Source organism: Ichthyophthirius multifiliis, assembly GCF_000220395.1.
Source record: "Ichthyophthirius multifiliis unplaced genomic scaffold scaff_1120509251129, whole genome shotgun sequence".
Classification (NCBI taxonomy): domain Eukaryota; phylum Ciliophora; class Oligohymenophorea; order Hymenostomatida; genus Ichthyophthirius; species Ichthyophthirius multifiliis.
Window position 1 is genome coordinate 28,000 of NW_004086177.1, and position 17,790 is coordinate 45,789.

At 16.2% G+C, this 17,790-nt stretch overlaps 2 protein-coding genes across 2 annotated transcripts, besides 19 other annotated features; both read right to left on the bottom strand. All coding sequences in view use genetic code 6, as the record gives it.

The window, feature by feature from the left end:
• The first annotated feature begins 189 nt into the window (after window positions 1-189).
• Window positions 190-263: a microsatellite.
• A 1,013-nt stretch (window positions 264-1,276) lies between these two features.
• Window positions 1,277-1,306: a microsatellite.
• A 283-nt stretch (window positions 1,307-1,589) lies between these two features.
• Window positions 1,590-1,634: a microsatellite.
• Window positions 1,635-1,886: 252 nt separating this feature from the next.
• Window positions 1,887-1,938: a microsatellite.
• Window positions 1,939-3,833: 1,895 nt separating this feature from the next.
• On the bottom strand, window positions 3,834-4,758 carry IMG5_145760 (tRNA rRNA pseudouridine synthase, putative; the record flags this gene model as incomplete). Its single annotated transcript, XM_004031110.1, has 3 exons — window positions 3,834-3,935; window positions 4,021-4,368; window positions 4,738-4,758. 3 exons carry the CDS (start codon window positions 4,756-4,758, stop codon window positions 3,834-3,836), a joined length of 471 nt encoding a protein of 156 aa, XP_004031158.1.
• Window positions 3,947-4,015: a microsatellite.
• Window positions 4,759-8,074: 3,316 nt separating the features above from the next.
• Window positions 8,075-8,108: a microsatellite.
• Window positions 8,101-8,162: a microsatellite.
• A 135-nt stretch (window positions 8,163-8,297) lies between these two features.
• Window positions 8,298-8,358: a microsatellite.
• Window positions 8,359-8,575: 217 nt separating this feature from the next.
• Window positions 8,576-8,608: a microsatellite.
• A 223-nt stretch (window positions 8,609-8,831) lies between these two features.
• Window positions 8,832-8,888: a microsatellite.
• Window positions 8,889-8,944: 56 nt separating this feature from the next.
• Window positions 8,945-10,581, bottom strand: IMG5_145770 (katanin p60 subunit a, putative; the record flags this gene model as incomplete). The annotated part of the gene is made up of 8 exons (XM_004031111.1): window positions 8,945-9,069; window positions 9,129-9,219; window positions 9,275-9,411; window positions 9,455-9,603; window positions 9,642-9,748; window positions 9,806-9,886; window positions 9,944-10,411; window positions 10,453-10,581. The coding sequence occupies 8 exons, from the start codon at window positions 10,579-10,581 to the stop codon at window positions 8,945-8,947; spliced, it is 1,287 nt and encodes a 428-aa protein (XP_004031159.1).
• Window positions 9,740-9,801: a microsatellite.
• Window positions 10,582-11,880: 1,299 nt separating the features above from the next.
• Window positions 11,881-12,141: a microsatellite.
• A 185-nt stretch (window positions 12,142-12,326) lies between these two features.
• Window positions 12,327-12,364: a microsatellite.
• A 2,963-nt stretch (window positions 12,365-15,327) lies between these two features.
• Window positions 15,328-15,413: a microsatellite.
• A 27-nt stretch (window positions 15,414-15,440) lies between these two features.
• Window positions 15,441-15,485: a microsatellite.
• Window positions 15,486-15,625: 140 nt separating this feature from the next.
• Window positions 15,626-15,671: a microsatellite.
• Window positions 15,662-15,691: a microsatellite.
• Window positions 15,692-15,978: 287 nt separating this feature from the next.
• Window positions 15,979-16,038: a microsatellite.
• A 637-nt stretch (window positions 16,039-16,675) lies between these two features.
• Window positions 16,676-16,724: a microsatellite.
• The last annotated feature ends 1,066 nt before the right edge of the window (window positions 16,725-17,790 follow it).

Here is a 17,790-nt window from a genome sequence, read left to right on the forward strand (position 1 = left end):
TTTATTTTTAATATTTGAGATTTTTTTTTTCCCTTTGGCTTTATTTTGTTTATTTATTTCTTTTCTTTTTTTGGTTTTAAAAACGATTTGCTGTTTTAAGAATTTTTTTATTATAAATATTTAAAACGGATAAAAAAAAAAAAAAATATTCAAGTAAAGAATTATGTTTGCATGTTTTAGAATGTGAAAAATAAATATATAAAAAATATATTTATTAATAAATAAATAAAAATTAAATTTGTTTTAATATAAATAAAATAATACTAATAAAGAATATTTCATAAAATATTTTAAATTAATTTTTTTTATAATAAATATAATGATTTTATTGTTATTATAAATTATTTTAATAATTATAAATACATTAATGAAATTTATTATATTAATTATATGTTATATATTTTTTTTTCCTTTATTATTATTTTATTTAATATTTTTTTTATTTTAAATTTTATATAAACTGTATTTAATATAAATATAATATATTATTAATTTTTACCTAAAATGAATTTTCTATCAAAAAAATGCATTTTTTTAAAAAACAATATGTAGTTACATCATCCTAAATTTTTTTCATCTTTAAATTATGATATATGTAAGAAAATTACAAATTTAAATTATTTTTTAAAAATAAAAACTTTAGCTGATATTATAAAATTAAAACGTGTAAATGACAAAAATTTTATTCAAATATAAGGATAAACAATTTTTTTTATTAAAACCATAATATTTAGTAGTTTAAATCAGATTTAAATCAAAAAGGAATTAACTCTAAAACAATAAACTTTAATAATTTAAACTAAAATAAATATTCAGAAATTACTCCTTTATAGTTAATTACCTAATCTAGTTTTTTTTTAATATAGAAGGACAAAGATATGTTGTTATTAATACATAAGGCGAAAATAATTTAAAAATAGGTATCGAAAATGATTATGAAAGCAATTTAAATTAAAGTGGAGTATTGACTCTTATTGATTAAACTGGTAATAACTTTTAATAGTAAAAGATTAATACTTAGTTTATTCAATAGTTTATCTCTCTTTTGTAATAGTATAAAGATTAATAAATTGATAAATAATATATACTTTTATCTATGTAGAATATTCTAAATTAAATATCTATTGAAAACTAAAAAAAAGAATCATAATTACATAACTTTATAGATATTGCGTCTCAAAAGGTAAATGAGTTATAATAATAGTAAGAAGATTTATAAAATACATATATTTATAGAAAGCAAAATGTTTTTATTAAGAGATTTTTTAAATTAGTTTTTCTTTAAATTTTCTTTCTTTAATATTTTACTTATATTTAATTTAGTTGGGATATAGTTGAACCACTTACTTGTCTATGCGGTATTTTTGATATTATAGTTTCTTATTCTTATTGGCTCATTACAAATAAAAATTATAATTATGTGAGTTTATGGCAAAGGAAGGCATAAAATGTTGCTAATAGTAAATATATTTAAAACTAAATAAATTACTAAGATTTAAAAGATAAATTAGAAATAATATAATATTTGTAAAAAATTTTAAATTTAAATAGCACCTCAATAGAAAAAACAATAAAATGAAAAAAAAGTGACTATTAAAAAATATATATTAAAAAAAAAACTATTAAAAGAAAAAGAAAAAGAAAAATCATATAAATACTTTTTATAATAACTTTAATAGATTAATCATAAATAAAATAAATAAATTATTTTAATAAATATATAGAAAATATTATTTTATTTATTTAATAAAAAAATATAAATATTTATCAAATTTATTATTGAAAATATAATTAAAATATAAAATCAACAAGATATAAAATAAAAAAATATACAATATATCTATAAAAAATAAATAAAATATTATTCCATAAAATAATTAATAAACTAAAAAAAAAAATTATAATTTTAAAATAAAAATCAAATTAAAAAATATAAAAATATTATAATTATATTTTAAAAATGAATGAAGATAACCCATTTTATTTTTCTGATGATGAATAAAAAGATGATAATATAATTTAAGAACCGAGAGATCAATAAGACAACTAATAAATTAACAATGGTATAAATAAAATTTTTATTAAAATAATTATAAAAATAACTAAAAAAAAGAATTTTATTTTTAAGGAGAGTAAAATGATAATTTGGGATAATTTGATAATGAAAATGCTTGTGATAATCAAAATTATTAAAATAGATAGTAAAGCATAGAAAATATAACAGGTAATAACCAATAAAATGATTATAACTAAAAATAATAATCAAACACATAATTCTAATAATAAATATAAGAAGTCTAATAATATCCATAATAATAGATTTGTCATTAATAATTGAATAATGCATAATAAAGTTAATTACCTTAATCACCTTATAATGTAAATGATAATATTTAATAAAAACATACTTTTTTGGGTTAAGAAAATATTTAAAGTGAAGATAATATTTAATAACTTTAATAAATTAATACTAAATATAATTCCAAAGAATAAGAATTCGATTTATCTCATTTATAATTAGTATAAAATAATATAAAAAACTAAGATTTAGTAGAATTATAAATACCAATTAGTTATATAGAAGATTTAACTATAAATGCCTAAAAATCAAATTAACTATTTGTTCCACCACCCTATCATTATACAAGATTTACTTCTGATATTAAAATATCGCCTCCTAATTTAAAATTGATAACTTAAAATAATTAATATTTTAACTTAGGAAAAATAATTGATGTAACATATTTAATTTTTATATTAATAATATGTTATATAAATTATAAATTTAATATATCTAAAATTTTATTAAAACTTTTAATTTTAGTTTTAGAAGATTAATGCAAAACACAATGAAATTATTGATTTGTCATAAATATAAGACGTTCTATAAAATTAAAAAAGTAATAAAACATTTTATAAATACTTTATCAAATTTTTAATTTTTAAAAGCTGTTTATACGAATCTCAAAGATATCAACTCTTCAATCGCTAAAAAAACTTTAGAAATTCTTTAGAACTCTTCTTATGGTGGTGCTTAATTAAACAATATATTTTTTTAGGATTTATAAAAATTAATAGTGAAATTTAAATAACTTTGCTAATTAGCAAAAATACAATAAGTATAATTTTATTATGAATATATTTTTTATATCTAATTTTTTTTTTAAAGGCAAAAATTTAAATATTATAGATATTTAAAAATGAAAAATAATAATTTGACTAGTCGTATAATATTTTATTACAAACAATTTAATAGATATATTAGCACAATTAAGAATTAAATATTTAAAATTTAATTGAATGATATTTAAATATATAAAAAGGTTATCTAATAAATAATTAATAAATTAAAATAATTTTTTGTTTTTCTTAATCACATTTTTATAGATTTCTTTGTATTAATTTATTATATATTAATAAAAAGCTTAGCAATCGTTAATACAGAAAATAATATAACAATAAAAATAATTTCTCAAAATATATTAATAAAAAATATATATCATTTTATTAAAAACATAAATAAATATGTAAATATTTTTAAAATAATTTTACTTTTTGATTAAAATTAATAATATAAATATTTTATTGTCAATTTTTTATAAAAAATTCTTTTTAGTTATTTATATATTTCACTTTTTATTTTAATTTAACCTTTTATATTTCTTTAGCTTATAATCCTAGTGTTTTATTTTTTAGGTTCTTTAATTAAATTATCTTCATTATTTTAATCTTATACTCTTAATATTTTTTTTTAAATTTTATCTAAAGTAAGTTCTTCTTAATCTTTTTTTCTAAAAAGATATCTTCCCCAAATGTATCAATAAGGAAATTTTTCATGTCTTCTTATTTTAATTCAAATTTTTTCTCATGTGTAAATATAACTTTCTCTTAAGATCACTAGTTATATAAGTTTCAAATATTTATCCAGGTAACATCTTTTAAATAAATATGATATATATATTTATATATATATATATATATATATATATATATATATATATATTTATATATATATTTTACTTTTCCAGTTTTGTATGGTCCAAAAACTTCTCTTTTAAGTCTACTAACTCTTAAATCAAGTTTTTACATAACTTTTCTTATTTCTCTATTTTTACCTGTATAAAGACCAATATCTAACCAAGTATTTGTAGTTTGTCTTCTATCTATTTCAGCATGAAAAGGCCCATATTATACACCATTTATAATTACTCCTTATCTTAATTTCATCAATTTTTTTTCATCTACTTTGCCTTATACTCTAACTCTGTATTATCTATATATTTTAGATTCAGGTAATTCTAAACATTAAGCTATTTCGCCATCATTAGTAAGAAGAATTAAACCTTCAGAATTAAAATCAAGCCTGCCCTAATAATTTTAAAATTTAAATAAGATTTTTAATTTACCACTGCTTATATATGATTATCTCTAAGTTGTGTATTATTATAAATATATTAAAATATCGTAGGTCTATTCAAAGGATCTTTTATAATAATTTACAAAATATAAAATTATAATAATTATTTTAAAATTTTTATTATAATTTTTTATATGAAGGATTTTAATTTTATATAAATATATATATATAACCATTATGTGAACATATTAATCCTTTTGGCTTGTAGAATATCCATATTTTTGAATTTTATTTTATAGGAATTTATTTTTCGCCTTGACGAGTAAATATTTTGATTTCATTTTCTGGAGTAACATCTATATTAGATGTAGCTTTTTTACCATCTACAAAAATTATCCCATTTTAAATCATTTTTTCAGCTTATCTTCTTGAACAAACACCAGATCTACTTAAATATTTTGAAAGCCTTTCCTATTCTAAAATAATATAAAATAAATAATATTAATAAGTAAAAAAATGTAAAATTTACAAAGCATTTTTCTTCTTAATCTTTCGAGCTTTAACTCTTATAATACTTTTTAATTCTTTAATAATTAAATTCTAGTATTTTCATCTAAGCTTTAAATATTTTAAATATCACTATTTAATATTGAATTATTAGGATTGATACTATTGTTTTCTTAATTGTTTTTTTATTAAGATTAATTATCAATATTATTTGATTTTTGATTTTTTATAAATTTTTCTTATTTTTATTTTTATTCTTATTTGGATTAATTTTCATTTTAAATATCTTACACAGTCTTATTTTGATTTATTATATTAAATTTATAATCTTTATTTTAATTTTATTTATTTTATTTTATCTTTTCATTTTAATTATTTTAGTTTTCAAGTTCATTTTAATTGTCGTTTGTATAATCCTTTTAACTTTATTTTTGTAATTGATTAATATTTATTTATTCTAAATTTTAACTTTGTATATTTAATTTGGCATTATCTCTAATATTTTCATAATCTATAATTTATTTAAATCTCATATTTTTTCTTGCAAATTAATAATAACATTTATTTTTTATAATAGGTATACTAAATAAAATTTTACTAAGATTGTTCATATTCATTGTTTATGTTATTGTATTTTAATTTACAAATTTTTTTAAAATATTTATATTTTTAGCTTTATTAATTAGATATAATTTTATTTAATTTACTTTAAGTTTTCAAATTAATTATTTTTTAACATGAAATAGTAATTTTTATAATAAAGTTTAATTAAAAATAATTTTATATATATTTTTTAATTAAATTATATAAAATAATAAACCACAGAATCATAAAGTATAATTTTTTTAATTTTTAGTTTTAATTTCAATTATATATTTTTTTTTAAGATATGCTTATAAATATTTTATTTTTATTTTTACTATAAATTTTTAAAAAAAATCAATACTCACAATCAATAAAAAAAATGCTATTATAAATTTATTTGGCCTATTTTTTTATAGTTATAGTTGATTTTTTTTTTAAAAAAAAATCACATAAATAATTAATATACTAAACTAAATTAATATTTTCAATAAAATAAAATTATCAAAATACGAAATGTATAAATTTTATTGTATTATTTTTACGATAATCAATATAAGATTTAAATTATGATATTTATAAAAATAATATGATTTAATATTTTCTTATTATTATATTTTGATTTAGTTTAAATTTTTTTATTTTTTTATTTTTTTTATTTATACTATTCTATGCTCAATCTATCTACTTTACTAATATTCTATAAGGAATAACATTATTCTTCACATCTCCAACTATAAAAGCTCTATTAACATTTTATAGATTTTCTAAATGAGAATATAGTGCTCTGCATTACCAAATTATTTTATATTTTTTGCTTAAAAATTATACCTCTTGAACATATTAACTGCATTTAGAAGAATCATCAAAAATGACTTTGGTACTTTCCATTAATTTTTTAAATTCCAATTCATCAAACTATTTTTTCTTGTTTTTCAAAATTAAATCAATAACTTAATTAATTTGTTAATTGTAATTGCCTTAATAGAATACTGGCCAAGTTTAGACATCAATTTCTTTAGAAAACCAATTTTAAATCGTTGATTCAATTTTTCCTTTTATATTTATTCCATAACCTTAAAATCCTACTGGGTAATTATAAATAATAGGTTACATTTTTTATTATTAAACATCATAATAAGATCCTCTATAATTTTGGTTGTTTACGTAATTTTTATTTTGCCAGTTATTATTAAAATTTTTATCAAATAATTAATTTGTTAAAAGTGTATTTGCAAGTAAAGAGTTTAAAGAAAAGTTAACTTGTATTTTATACTTTTCGAAATTTTAAAGCGAAATAATTTTAAGATCTTCAGGTAAAACAGTTTTATTTCTATCAATTTTAAAAATTACTTTAATTTTATCATTTTTTTCTTATATTAAATTGAAAACAAATACTTTCTAGTATTTAAATTCTTGCGAAACTAAATCCTTAAAATATGAAATAAAATTTGTAAACTATTATTGACTCGAAATAATTTTATTATAATAAAAATGCCCTTAACATATGATTTCCATTTCAAAAAATTAAGAATAATGAATAGGTGTAGCCATAATTAAATATTATTACATTTATTAGGATAAATTTAAATTTGGATTAGAATTTTAAACATCAGAAATTTGTACTTCAATATTATTTTGATGGAAATAATAGTAAAGAAGACCTAAAATAAAGTCATCATTTTAAGGAGATTTAATTTCTGATAAAATTTGTTATGTTTACTATTATAATTTAAATATTTCATTTTATGAAAGTTAATTATAAGTAATTAATAAATATAATTTAAAAAACTCAACTTATTAACAAGTTATACTTAAATCTGGGTTCAGTAATTTTAAAAATTAATTTATTTTATTTTATAGATTTTTCTCGTTTTAAATAATTGATAAATCTTACTGTTGCTCATAATTAAAAAGTTAATATTATTATTATGATTACTATAAGTTTTACTATTATTTTTTCAATTCTATATCCCATAACTTTTATTTTATATCTTGAATTTCATTTTCATAATATTATTAAAAATTTTATATTTTTTCAAAATTTGATTATTATAATCTTTCATTTTCTTAATATATTTAATTGTTTTATTTTTTAACTATCTTTGGATAATTAGTTTATGGAACTGAAATTGCTATTTCTTATTCAGGTATTACTCGATTTTCTTATTAATCCAACAATTTTTTATTTTTTTAAATATTATAAATGTTGTTAAACTATCTAAACAATAAGTTACCCAAATTTTAAATAAAAATTAAATAAATAATAAAGATAAATATGCTACTTCGATGAAAGAATTTTCTTGGCCATTAATTTTATTTATCATATCATGTTACATTAATATCCATAAAATATCTAATAGAAATGTATATTTTAAAAAAGATGTTACATTTTCATAATCAGATATATGATGAAATTATTATTGTTCATCCTTGAATTAAGAAATATAAATCGAAAGATATAAAGTTAAAGCGCTAGCAACTGTGTTAACATTTATGTTCAAATCAATTATTACAGTAAAAAAAGTAGAAATTAGGAATAAATACGGCGCATTCTAAAGAAATTATTAAATCGATTTGAATTATTATTAATCAGTTACTTCAATAATAGATTTTTAATTCATATATTTTTTGATTTTATTTTTATTTTTGATATATTTTTTTAATTTATTAATTTAAATTTTTTTGTTGATATTAAAATATTTTTTTAATATATAACTATTTTAAATATATACATAATAATAAAATTTATTTATATTATTGTAACAATTTTCATTCTAAATATTTGCAATAAAATAAAAAAAAGTAACTTTTTTAATAAAATATATAAAAATTGATAAAAACAATAATAATATATATATATATATATATATATATATATATATATATATATATAATTTATATATATATATTTTAAATAATTGTCTAAATTATTTAATTATGTATATATGTGAAACACTATATAAAATAAAGCTTAAAAGAAAAGAAAATAAAATAAAAAATATAATAAAGTTAATATTATTTTTATAAATAAATAAAAAAAAAATATAATTTTTATTTAGTTTTCCATTTAATTTATTATTTTATTTATTAATAAAGCGATTATTTATTTACTTATTATATTATTTTAATTTATTTTTAAGAATTTATTTTACAGAATTTTCTTAAAATATTTTTATAATTTAAAAAACATTAAACTGATTTGTATTCTTAAAATAAAAACTAAACAAATTATTATAATATCCTTAAATATTCTAAAATAAGCTTTGTATTTTAAAAGAATTTTAAATATAAAATAATTATTGATATATATTTATAAAATTGAAAATATTATATAAGTAAGAGTTTCATATTTCCAACCAAATAAAATGTTTATAATATTTTTTATTTTAGTTAGAATAATTTTTTATATATTTTAAGTTATAATTATTTTTTCATATATATATTTGTATATTTTATAGTTAATAATTTGATTAATTCTTTTTTTAATATCTTAACTCACGTGGATCCAAATTCAATCATCCACTTTTCAAAATTTTCTAAATCATCATTTGAAACAGATTTATTTACATTTTTTATTGCTCTTTCAAAATCACTTTAACTTAATGGCGTTTCTCCATTTTCTTATTTTTTATTTTAAAAGTATATTTTTTTTTTATTCAATTTAATAAATAAAAATTACATGCAAGATTGTTAATATTTTCTATATTTTTAAAACCTCCTTCTTATTTTAATATATCTCTCATAGGCATGAAAGAAGCTTCCCTGCATACCTATTTGTTTTATATTAATTTAGAAAAAAAAAATATATATATAAATATCTTCTACTAATGCAATATCAGCACCTGAATAACCTTCAGTCTTTCTTACTATTTCATCCCAATCAATATCTGCTCTACAATTTATTTTCTTCATGCATATTTCAAACATTTATTTTCTTCCTAAAATAGAGGGTAAAGGAATTACTATATTAAAAAACTAAATATTTAATAAAAAAATATCTATTACGAATTCTTTTTTCTAATCTACGTCTTAAGGCTTCATCGAGATCCCAAGGTCTATTAGTAGCTGCTAATACCATTACTTGTTTTCTCTCTTTTTCATCACTTGATGAATTAGAAACACCATCCATTTATATAAGCATTTCTGCTTTCATTCTTTTATTTATTTATTTTTATTAAATATATGTATTTACTTTCTATTTGATTCACATTCACCTTCAGTCCTCTTAGAACCTAAAGCATCTACTTCATCAAAAAATATTGTACTAGGGGCATAATATCTTGCCATTTCAAATAATATCTTTTTTTTTAAATAAATATATATTTTAATTTTTTTAAAAATAATATATTTAAATACCCTCACTAATTTCTCTGAATCACCCCTCCATTTGGAAGCTAAACTACTAGCAGAAACATTAAAAAAAGTTGTCTTACCAAGCTTTTTGTTTAAAAAAAATAAAATATTTTATATAAATAAAAAATTATATTAAAATACAGTTGCGACAGCTTTAGCAAGCATAGTTTTACCTGTTCCAGGAGGTCCAAACATAAGTACTCCTTTCAATGGCCTTCTAATTCCTCTAAAATATTAAGGAATTAAAATAGGGAGTAAGACAGCTTCTTAAAGCATTTCTTTAGCTTTATCGAGCTCTGCAATTTAATCAAAACTAATATCTGGGTTAAAACATACAACTTCTTTTTCTAACATGCCAACTAAATCAGAATCTGGACCTACTCCATCTGGATAACAATGATTAAGAAATGATTTTCTCTTTTCCCCGTTTTCATCAATTAAATGTTTCTTAGGATTGCTATTGTCGACTGCATTATTTTACCATGGTTTAGCATAATTTCGTCTTTTGTTATTATTGTTATTTTAATTATTATTACATTAAGGATTATTTATTTTCTTTTATGGAGCAGAAGTCTTTGGTTTTTAAGGAGCTTATCTTGCTGGCGGTTCCTTTTTATAATTTTTTTTTCTATTTCATAAAATAAAATTACCCAAACATCAGGGTCTCTAGGAGAAACATCTTTTGCTGGCTTTTAAGGCTAATAAAATAAATTTGATTCGAATTATTGTTACTATAATAACTATTATTATTATTATATCTATTATGGTGATGGTTACATATATTATTCTTATAATTATTAAAATGGTTTTTAATTAAAAGGATAATTTTTTTTATCTTACTTTAATTATTATTAAATTTATTGTTATTACTATATTTGTTATACTTATGGATATTATTAAATATATTATTAGTTTAAAATAGGGTTTTATAATTATTATTGTTATGTTATTGAAATTTATGGGGCTTGCAATTTTATTCCTTAGCTTATTTATAATAATTCAGTTACTATATCACATTCTTGTTATATATTTTCATAAAATGTTTTCCATATTATTTGCATTTAAAAATCAGATTCTTATTAAAATCTTTGAATATTTGTTAATGATTACTTAAAAGCTATTAAAGCCTCGTTGTATTTGCCAAAAAATGCATTTTCTCTAAAAATTTTATCATTTTATTTAATTTAAAAATTATATTATAAGAATAATATATATTTATATTTTTAATCATTATACCTAGCTTATTTTATAAAATTGCGCAAATCTTCTAATAGTAAAGTTGAATTTTGCATTTAAAAATATGTTTAATTGTTTTTTATTTTTCTATGTTTATTCTAATTGACAATTTAAAAAAATATTAAGAAAAATTAAATAATATAATTATTTTTATAAAATATTTTTAATTTTTTAAATTTAGATTTTAAGTAAATAATATGATATTATATATAAATATATATATGTATAATAAAATCATAGTTATAGGATATACTTTCAATAATTATTATCAAAATTTTAGCTATAGTGTTTATTAAAAAAGGATATATTTTATTATACATAATTCATTTTATTAAAATTAAGAAATTAAAAAATTAAAAAATATATATTTCATTTAATTGTAGACCTTTTTGATACGAATATTAATAAAAATATATTATTTCTTTTGATTTAATATTATATAATTATTATTTAAATAAAAATAAAAATATAATTTTTAAATATAGTCAAAATAAATTCTAAAATTTAGCGCGAAAAAAAAAATGAGAATCAATTTTAGATATGATTAAAATTTGATTAAAACTTATGAAGAAAATCAAGAAAAAATAATTAAAAATTAAAGAAAGTAACAAAGCTTGATTAAATAGTAAAAATAATAAAAAACGGAATAAAACTTTCAATTAAAAGATGCTTTTTTTAAAAAAAGAAGTTCTACAATTGAATAAAATATAAATTCGAAAACAAAAAAACATGTTTTTTAATTTAAACCATAATGTTTGATTAAAAGTAATATAAAAATTGATACATAAAATTGTGAAATAATTTAAAAAGAGGACACATAAAATAAGTTTAGCTAATAAATTTAATAAAAATAAGAAAAAGAATAAGAATAAAAAAAAGAATAAGAATAAGAATAATAATAAGAATAAGAAATAATATAATAAAAATAAAAATAATAATAAAAAAAAGAAAAATAATAAAAAAAAATTTTAAAATAATAGTAAGAAAAATAACAATAAGAAAATTAATAATAAGAAAAATAAGATAATAATAATAATAATAATAAGAATAATAATAATAATAATAATAATAATAATAATAATAATAATAATAATAATAATAATTTTTAAAAAATGAATAAATTAACTAACATAATGATAATTAAGTAATTTTAGAAACTTAAATTTTGAACTTATAATAATTTGAAAATATATAACTTCAAAGTAATAATTAAATATCATAAACATGTAATTTAAATGATATTAACAATAATCCATAAAACTTTGATAAAGAAATTCTAATTAATTTTGAATAACTTTAAATTTAAGAGAATAACTTTACTTAAGATAAAAATGAATATTCTTAATAATCTGAATAATTAAAACAAACTTTGAATGAAAACCATAAATCGAAAATTTCCAAATAAAATAGAACTAAAAATAGAAAGTCAAAATTACCAAAGGAAAATACATAAGACAATGAATAATAATATAAAGTTGGAAAAATAGAATATAAAAAAAAAGAGGATAAATAAGTTAAAAATTCCAAAGTAAAAAGTCATAAAACAATATTGAAAAAATCGAAAGAAGAAAATTTTGTTAAAATGAATTTAAAATTAAATTGGAAAGATCACTTCAGGGGTCCAATAAATTCTTTAAAAAGAAGATATACGAAGAGTGGACGTTTAAAATAAAAGTATAAGGAAAAATATTAAAATCAAATTTAAGAAGATGAAAATAACGAATTAAAAGAATATTAGTTTATGGAAGTAAATCAAAAAAGTGGAAATCAAAATATATTAGAAAAGGGTTAAGAATAAAATGTATATATGAATTATATTTCAAATGCTTTATGCACATTTATAGATAATAATGATAGTAATAAAAATTAAGATTATAATAATAAATCATAAGAAGAAAATGAACTTTTAGAAATAAATACTTCTGATCTATCAGATGAAAATCTAATTAAAACATTATAAATAGTATATAAATTTGATAATTTTCGAACAGGTTAATTAGAGGGTATTCGAAATATATTATAAAAGCGAAACACATTAATAATTTAAAATACAGGTCATGGAAAATCTTTAATTTATTAATTCCCAACTTTATTTATAAATGGACTTACAATAGTTATTAGTCCTCTAATTTCCCTTATGATGGACCAAATAAGTAAACTACCAAAATAAATCGCTGGAGCTGCTTACAATTCTACATTAAGTAAAACTGAAAAGGAAAAAATAATAAATCTAATAAAAGAAAATAAGTTAAAAATTCTTTATATATCACCAGAAATTCTACAGACTGATTTCATTTATTTATTTTCTGTGTTTCCGCATATTAATTATGTATGTATTGATGAAGCACATTGTATTTCTGAATGGTCTCATAATTTTAGAACTTCTTATTTGATTATTCATGAACTTATAAAGGAAAAATTACATTGTGATAATCTTGTTGCCCTAACTGCAACTGCAACAATATAAACATAAACTTCAATAATGCAAAAATTAAAAATTTAGTCTGTAATAAGGGGAGATTCTGTACATAGAGAAAACCTTTTAATGACTATTTCTAGAGATAAGGAAAGAAATCAAGCTTTATATAAATACTTATGTTTTCTAAAATTTAAGGAATAAAAGGAATAAAGTGGAATTGTATATTGCAAATATAAATACTAGTGCGAATTAATAGCTTAATATTTAAATAACTCTGGAATTACTGCTGCTGCATATCATTCTTAATTAGAAGAGAAAAATAAAATTAGTATTTAAAATGATTTTATGAATAATTAAGTACAAATTGTTGTTGCTACAATTGCATTCGGAATGGGAATTGATAAGAATAATGTAAGGACAGTAATACATATGAATATGCCTAAAACAATTGAAAATTATATTTAAGAAACTGGAAGAGCAGGAAGAGATGGATTAATTTCACATTGCCATATGTTTTTAAATGATGAAGATTTTTGGAGAGAAAGAGGATATGTTTAGAGTGATTCTGTGGATTATTTTAATTAAAACTATTAGCCTAATCTATTTTTTCAGTAAATTAGGAAGAAGAGGATGATGAAAATTAGAATATTTAAACAGAAGAAATACAATAATTCCTCTATATAAATAGTAAGGATTATTGTAATTAAATGGATGCTAAAAAAGAAAATATATAGACACTTCTAATGAAATTTAAGTAATTTTAAGATTAAGAAAAACCATTATTTAAGTTATTTCCATCGTTTTATTCGTTTTGTACACTTAAATTTTATAAAGATAAAATAGAAAATATAAAAAATGAATTTTTGGAAGATATTGTGAAATTCTGTAAAGTTACTTAAGGATGTTTTACTTTTAATGTTTGTGAAATATGTAATCAACTTAAAATTGATTCTTAAGAATTATCTAAAAAACTTAAAACTCTAAATTAATTCGGTATTTTTTACGAACTTAAAGAAGAGTGTTTTATATATTAAATTTTAAGAAAGTTTTCTTAATAAGAAGTAGATCTTTTAATTGAAAAAGTAAATATTTTTAAATATTAGGTTTATATATTATTTTATAGGTTTGTAATGAAATTAAATCATATGAGTAAGTATTAATTAATAAAATCGAGTTTCTTTATTGTGTTTCAAAATTAAATTCATTTTCAACTATTAATTTTATTATATAAAATTATATTAGCAAAAGTTAAGAGAATAAAGTTAATATAAGTAAATATTTTGATGCTTATTTTACGTCTAATAATGTCAAATAAATAATTTAAGAAAGTGAAAATATTAGCCTTTAAGATATTCTACCATACTAAAAAATTTTATTATAAGATAAAAATGATATTCAAAGAGATACTTAAATATTTTAAGAGAATAATTATAAGATAAAAACGAATAAGAATAATTGGAAATTATTGAAAAATTTAAAAACGCAAAAATTTTAACAAGAATATTTCAGGGAATTTCTTCATATTCTTATCCTTTAAAAAATTGGAAACAGTATTATTTATATATATTTATAATATTAAATTAAAATTATTAAAGTAATTCATTTTGGGACAGATATTATTAATTCAAATATGAAGAGCTGTATGAAGTTGTATAAGAAGCTATATCAGATTTTATATTTGATAATCATTTCTAAATATTTAATTAACTAAAAAAAATTAAAATGAAAAATTGAAATTTATGATAATTAAAAATATTAATGTAAATATTTATTTTAATAAAATAAAATAAAAAATTATATTATATAAATATTTTAAACTAATGTATTACACAAATTCATATATTTTATATATATCTTTATAAACTTAGTAATTATTTATATATTTCTTTTATGAATATTTTAAATATTATTAAACTATTTATTGTATGAAATATTTTAGATTATTTAATTATTTATCAGGTAAAAGCTAATTTTTTATTTTTTATTTTTAAATCAAATCTATAATTTTAAAATATAAATTATAATTTTTTATATCATTAAATACAAAATATTATAAATTAATATCTTTCAATTAAATTTTAAAATTATAAAATAATTTTGATAGTATTCATTTAATTTTAATTTATATACACGAAAAAACATATATTTCAAATTTTATTTAATGTTTCTTAAAAAAAAATGATAATTATATTTAAAAAAAAAACATAATAATATAATAATAATATAATAATAATTTATATAATTAGTAATTAATACTTCAGCTATATAATTATATAATAAAATTGAAAATATTTTTATTTTTAGATTTGTAAATATTATTTTTTTTTCGAAATATTTATGATAAAAAAAAAAATATTAAAATGAATTGAATTTAAGTACTTGTCAATTTTACGTTACTTTTTAAAAATTATAATTTCAAAAATATTATTCGTTCAATTTAAAACAAAGTCGTAGTTATATTTAAATATAATTTTAAATATAATATTTTAAGTTTTTATAAAAAAAAAAAAAAAAAAATATTTAATTAAATATATAGATATATATTATAATTAAATTATATTTTAATTATAATTATATTATATAAAAACAAAAACAATTAAATATCATAAATTAATAATTATAAATATTCATTATTTACAATTAAAATTTAATAATTTATCATAATTACAGAATCAGAATTAAAAATAAATATAAATGAATTTAAAAAGTTTGAATCTCTATTTAAGATTATATAATTTAGTTAGAAATAAATGAAATCTTTATTACTTTATATAATTAATAATAATTTCTATTTATAATATAAAAAGTTAATTTATAAGTCTCTAATAATTTTAATAGCTAAATTTATGCATTAACAAAAATTCAAATAGAATATTAATAACCTAAAATACTTAAATATATAAATATATTTATGTTTTATAAATAAGTTTTAATAATTTATCAAAATTTATAAATTTATAAATTTAGAGTTTTAATATTTTTATTATATGCTATATGCAGATAAAATATAGATATTAATAGATATAATATCAATTAATTCTTAAAATATATATTAGAAATGTGTAAAGCGTATTAATATAGATATTATAATAGCTAGTAATATTAAAAATAATAAATTAAATAAAATTAAAATATTTTAATAACTTTATAAAAATAGTTAAATTATTTAATTTAAACGTTATTTTTCTAAACATTATATTCCAATTACAATATAAATTAAATAAAAGAAATAAATAAAAAATTAAAATAAATATAATAGAAAATAAATTTAGTAAAAGGGATTTTTCAAAATAAATTAATATATAATGTATCTAACTAAATAAAATATATATAGGCCATAATTTTTAAACTAATATTAAAGAAAAGCACATAAAGTAAGGAAAAAATAATATATAAACTATAATTAAATTCATAAAAAAATTAATAGGTTTAAAATATCTATTTTTATATTTAAATTAGTTATTCATAGATGATATTTCTAAGTATATTAAAAATATAATTGTTATAAATACAAATAGTAAAATTTTAGAGAAAACTGTAAATTTATTGTTTTGTTTAAAAAAAAATATACATAATTATTCCATTTATTAATTTTTTTAATCATAATTTTTTTCTATTTTGATAACTGGCTTTTATGATAATCGAACAATTTAATTAAATAGATTAAAAATATTTAATAGTTTTATGTAAAAAAAATAATAAAAATAAAAGTTAAGATGATATATTAAAAAATCTAAGTAAAAATATTATATAATGAATATTTTATACATTTACTTATAAAATTAATTTTTTAAAAAAAAGCTTTTCAAATTAGTTTATTATTTGCAATTATAAAAGAAGTAATTTATGGTTTTTTTTATATAAAAATCAAATAAAAAATAAAAAAATTTTAATAATATATTATATAAATAAGATATTTTAAAGATTAAATCTAAATTCAAATAAATATATAATAGGATAAATATAAAAAATATTTCATATTTTAGAACATAATTATGTTTTTGGATGATTTTAAATTATTTGTTAGCATATATTTTTTTAAGCAAATGCAAAAAACATATAAGTAAGTACAATTCCTTAGATTTAATTAAATAATTTTATAAAATTACTGGAAAAAATTTTTTAAGATAAAGAAAGTTTCTATGGTTTAAAAGACTAAAGATAATTATATTCTTAATATTAAAATATTATTTAATTATGTTATTCATGCTGTTATAAAAGCTATATATTTATTAAAATATTTACCTTTGCTTTTTTATAAAAAAAAATTATTACAATAATAAGAGAATATAATTAAAAAATATAAATGATTTAAAGATTATTTAATTTAAAT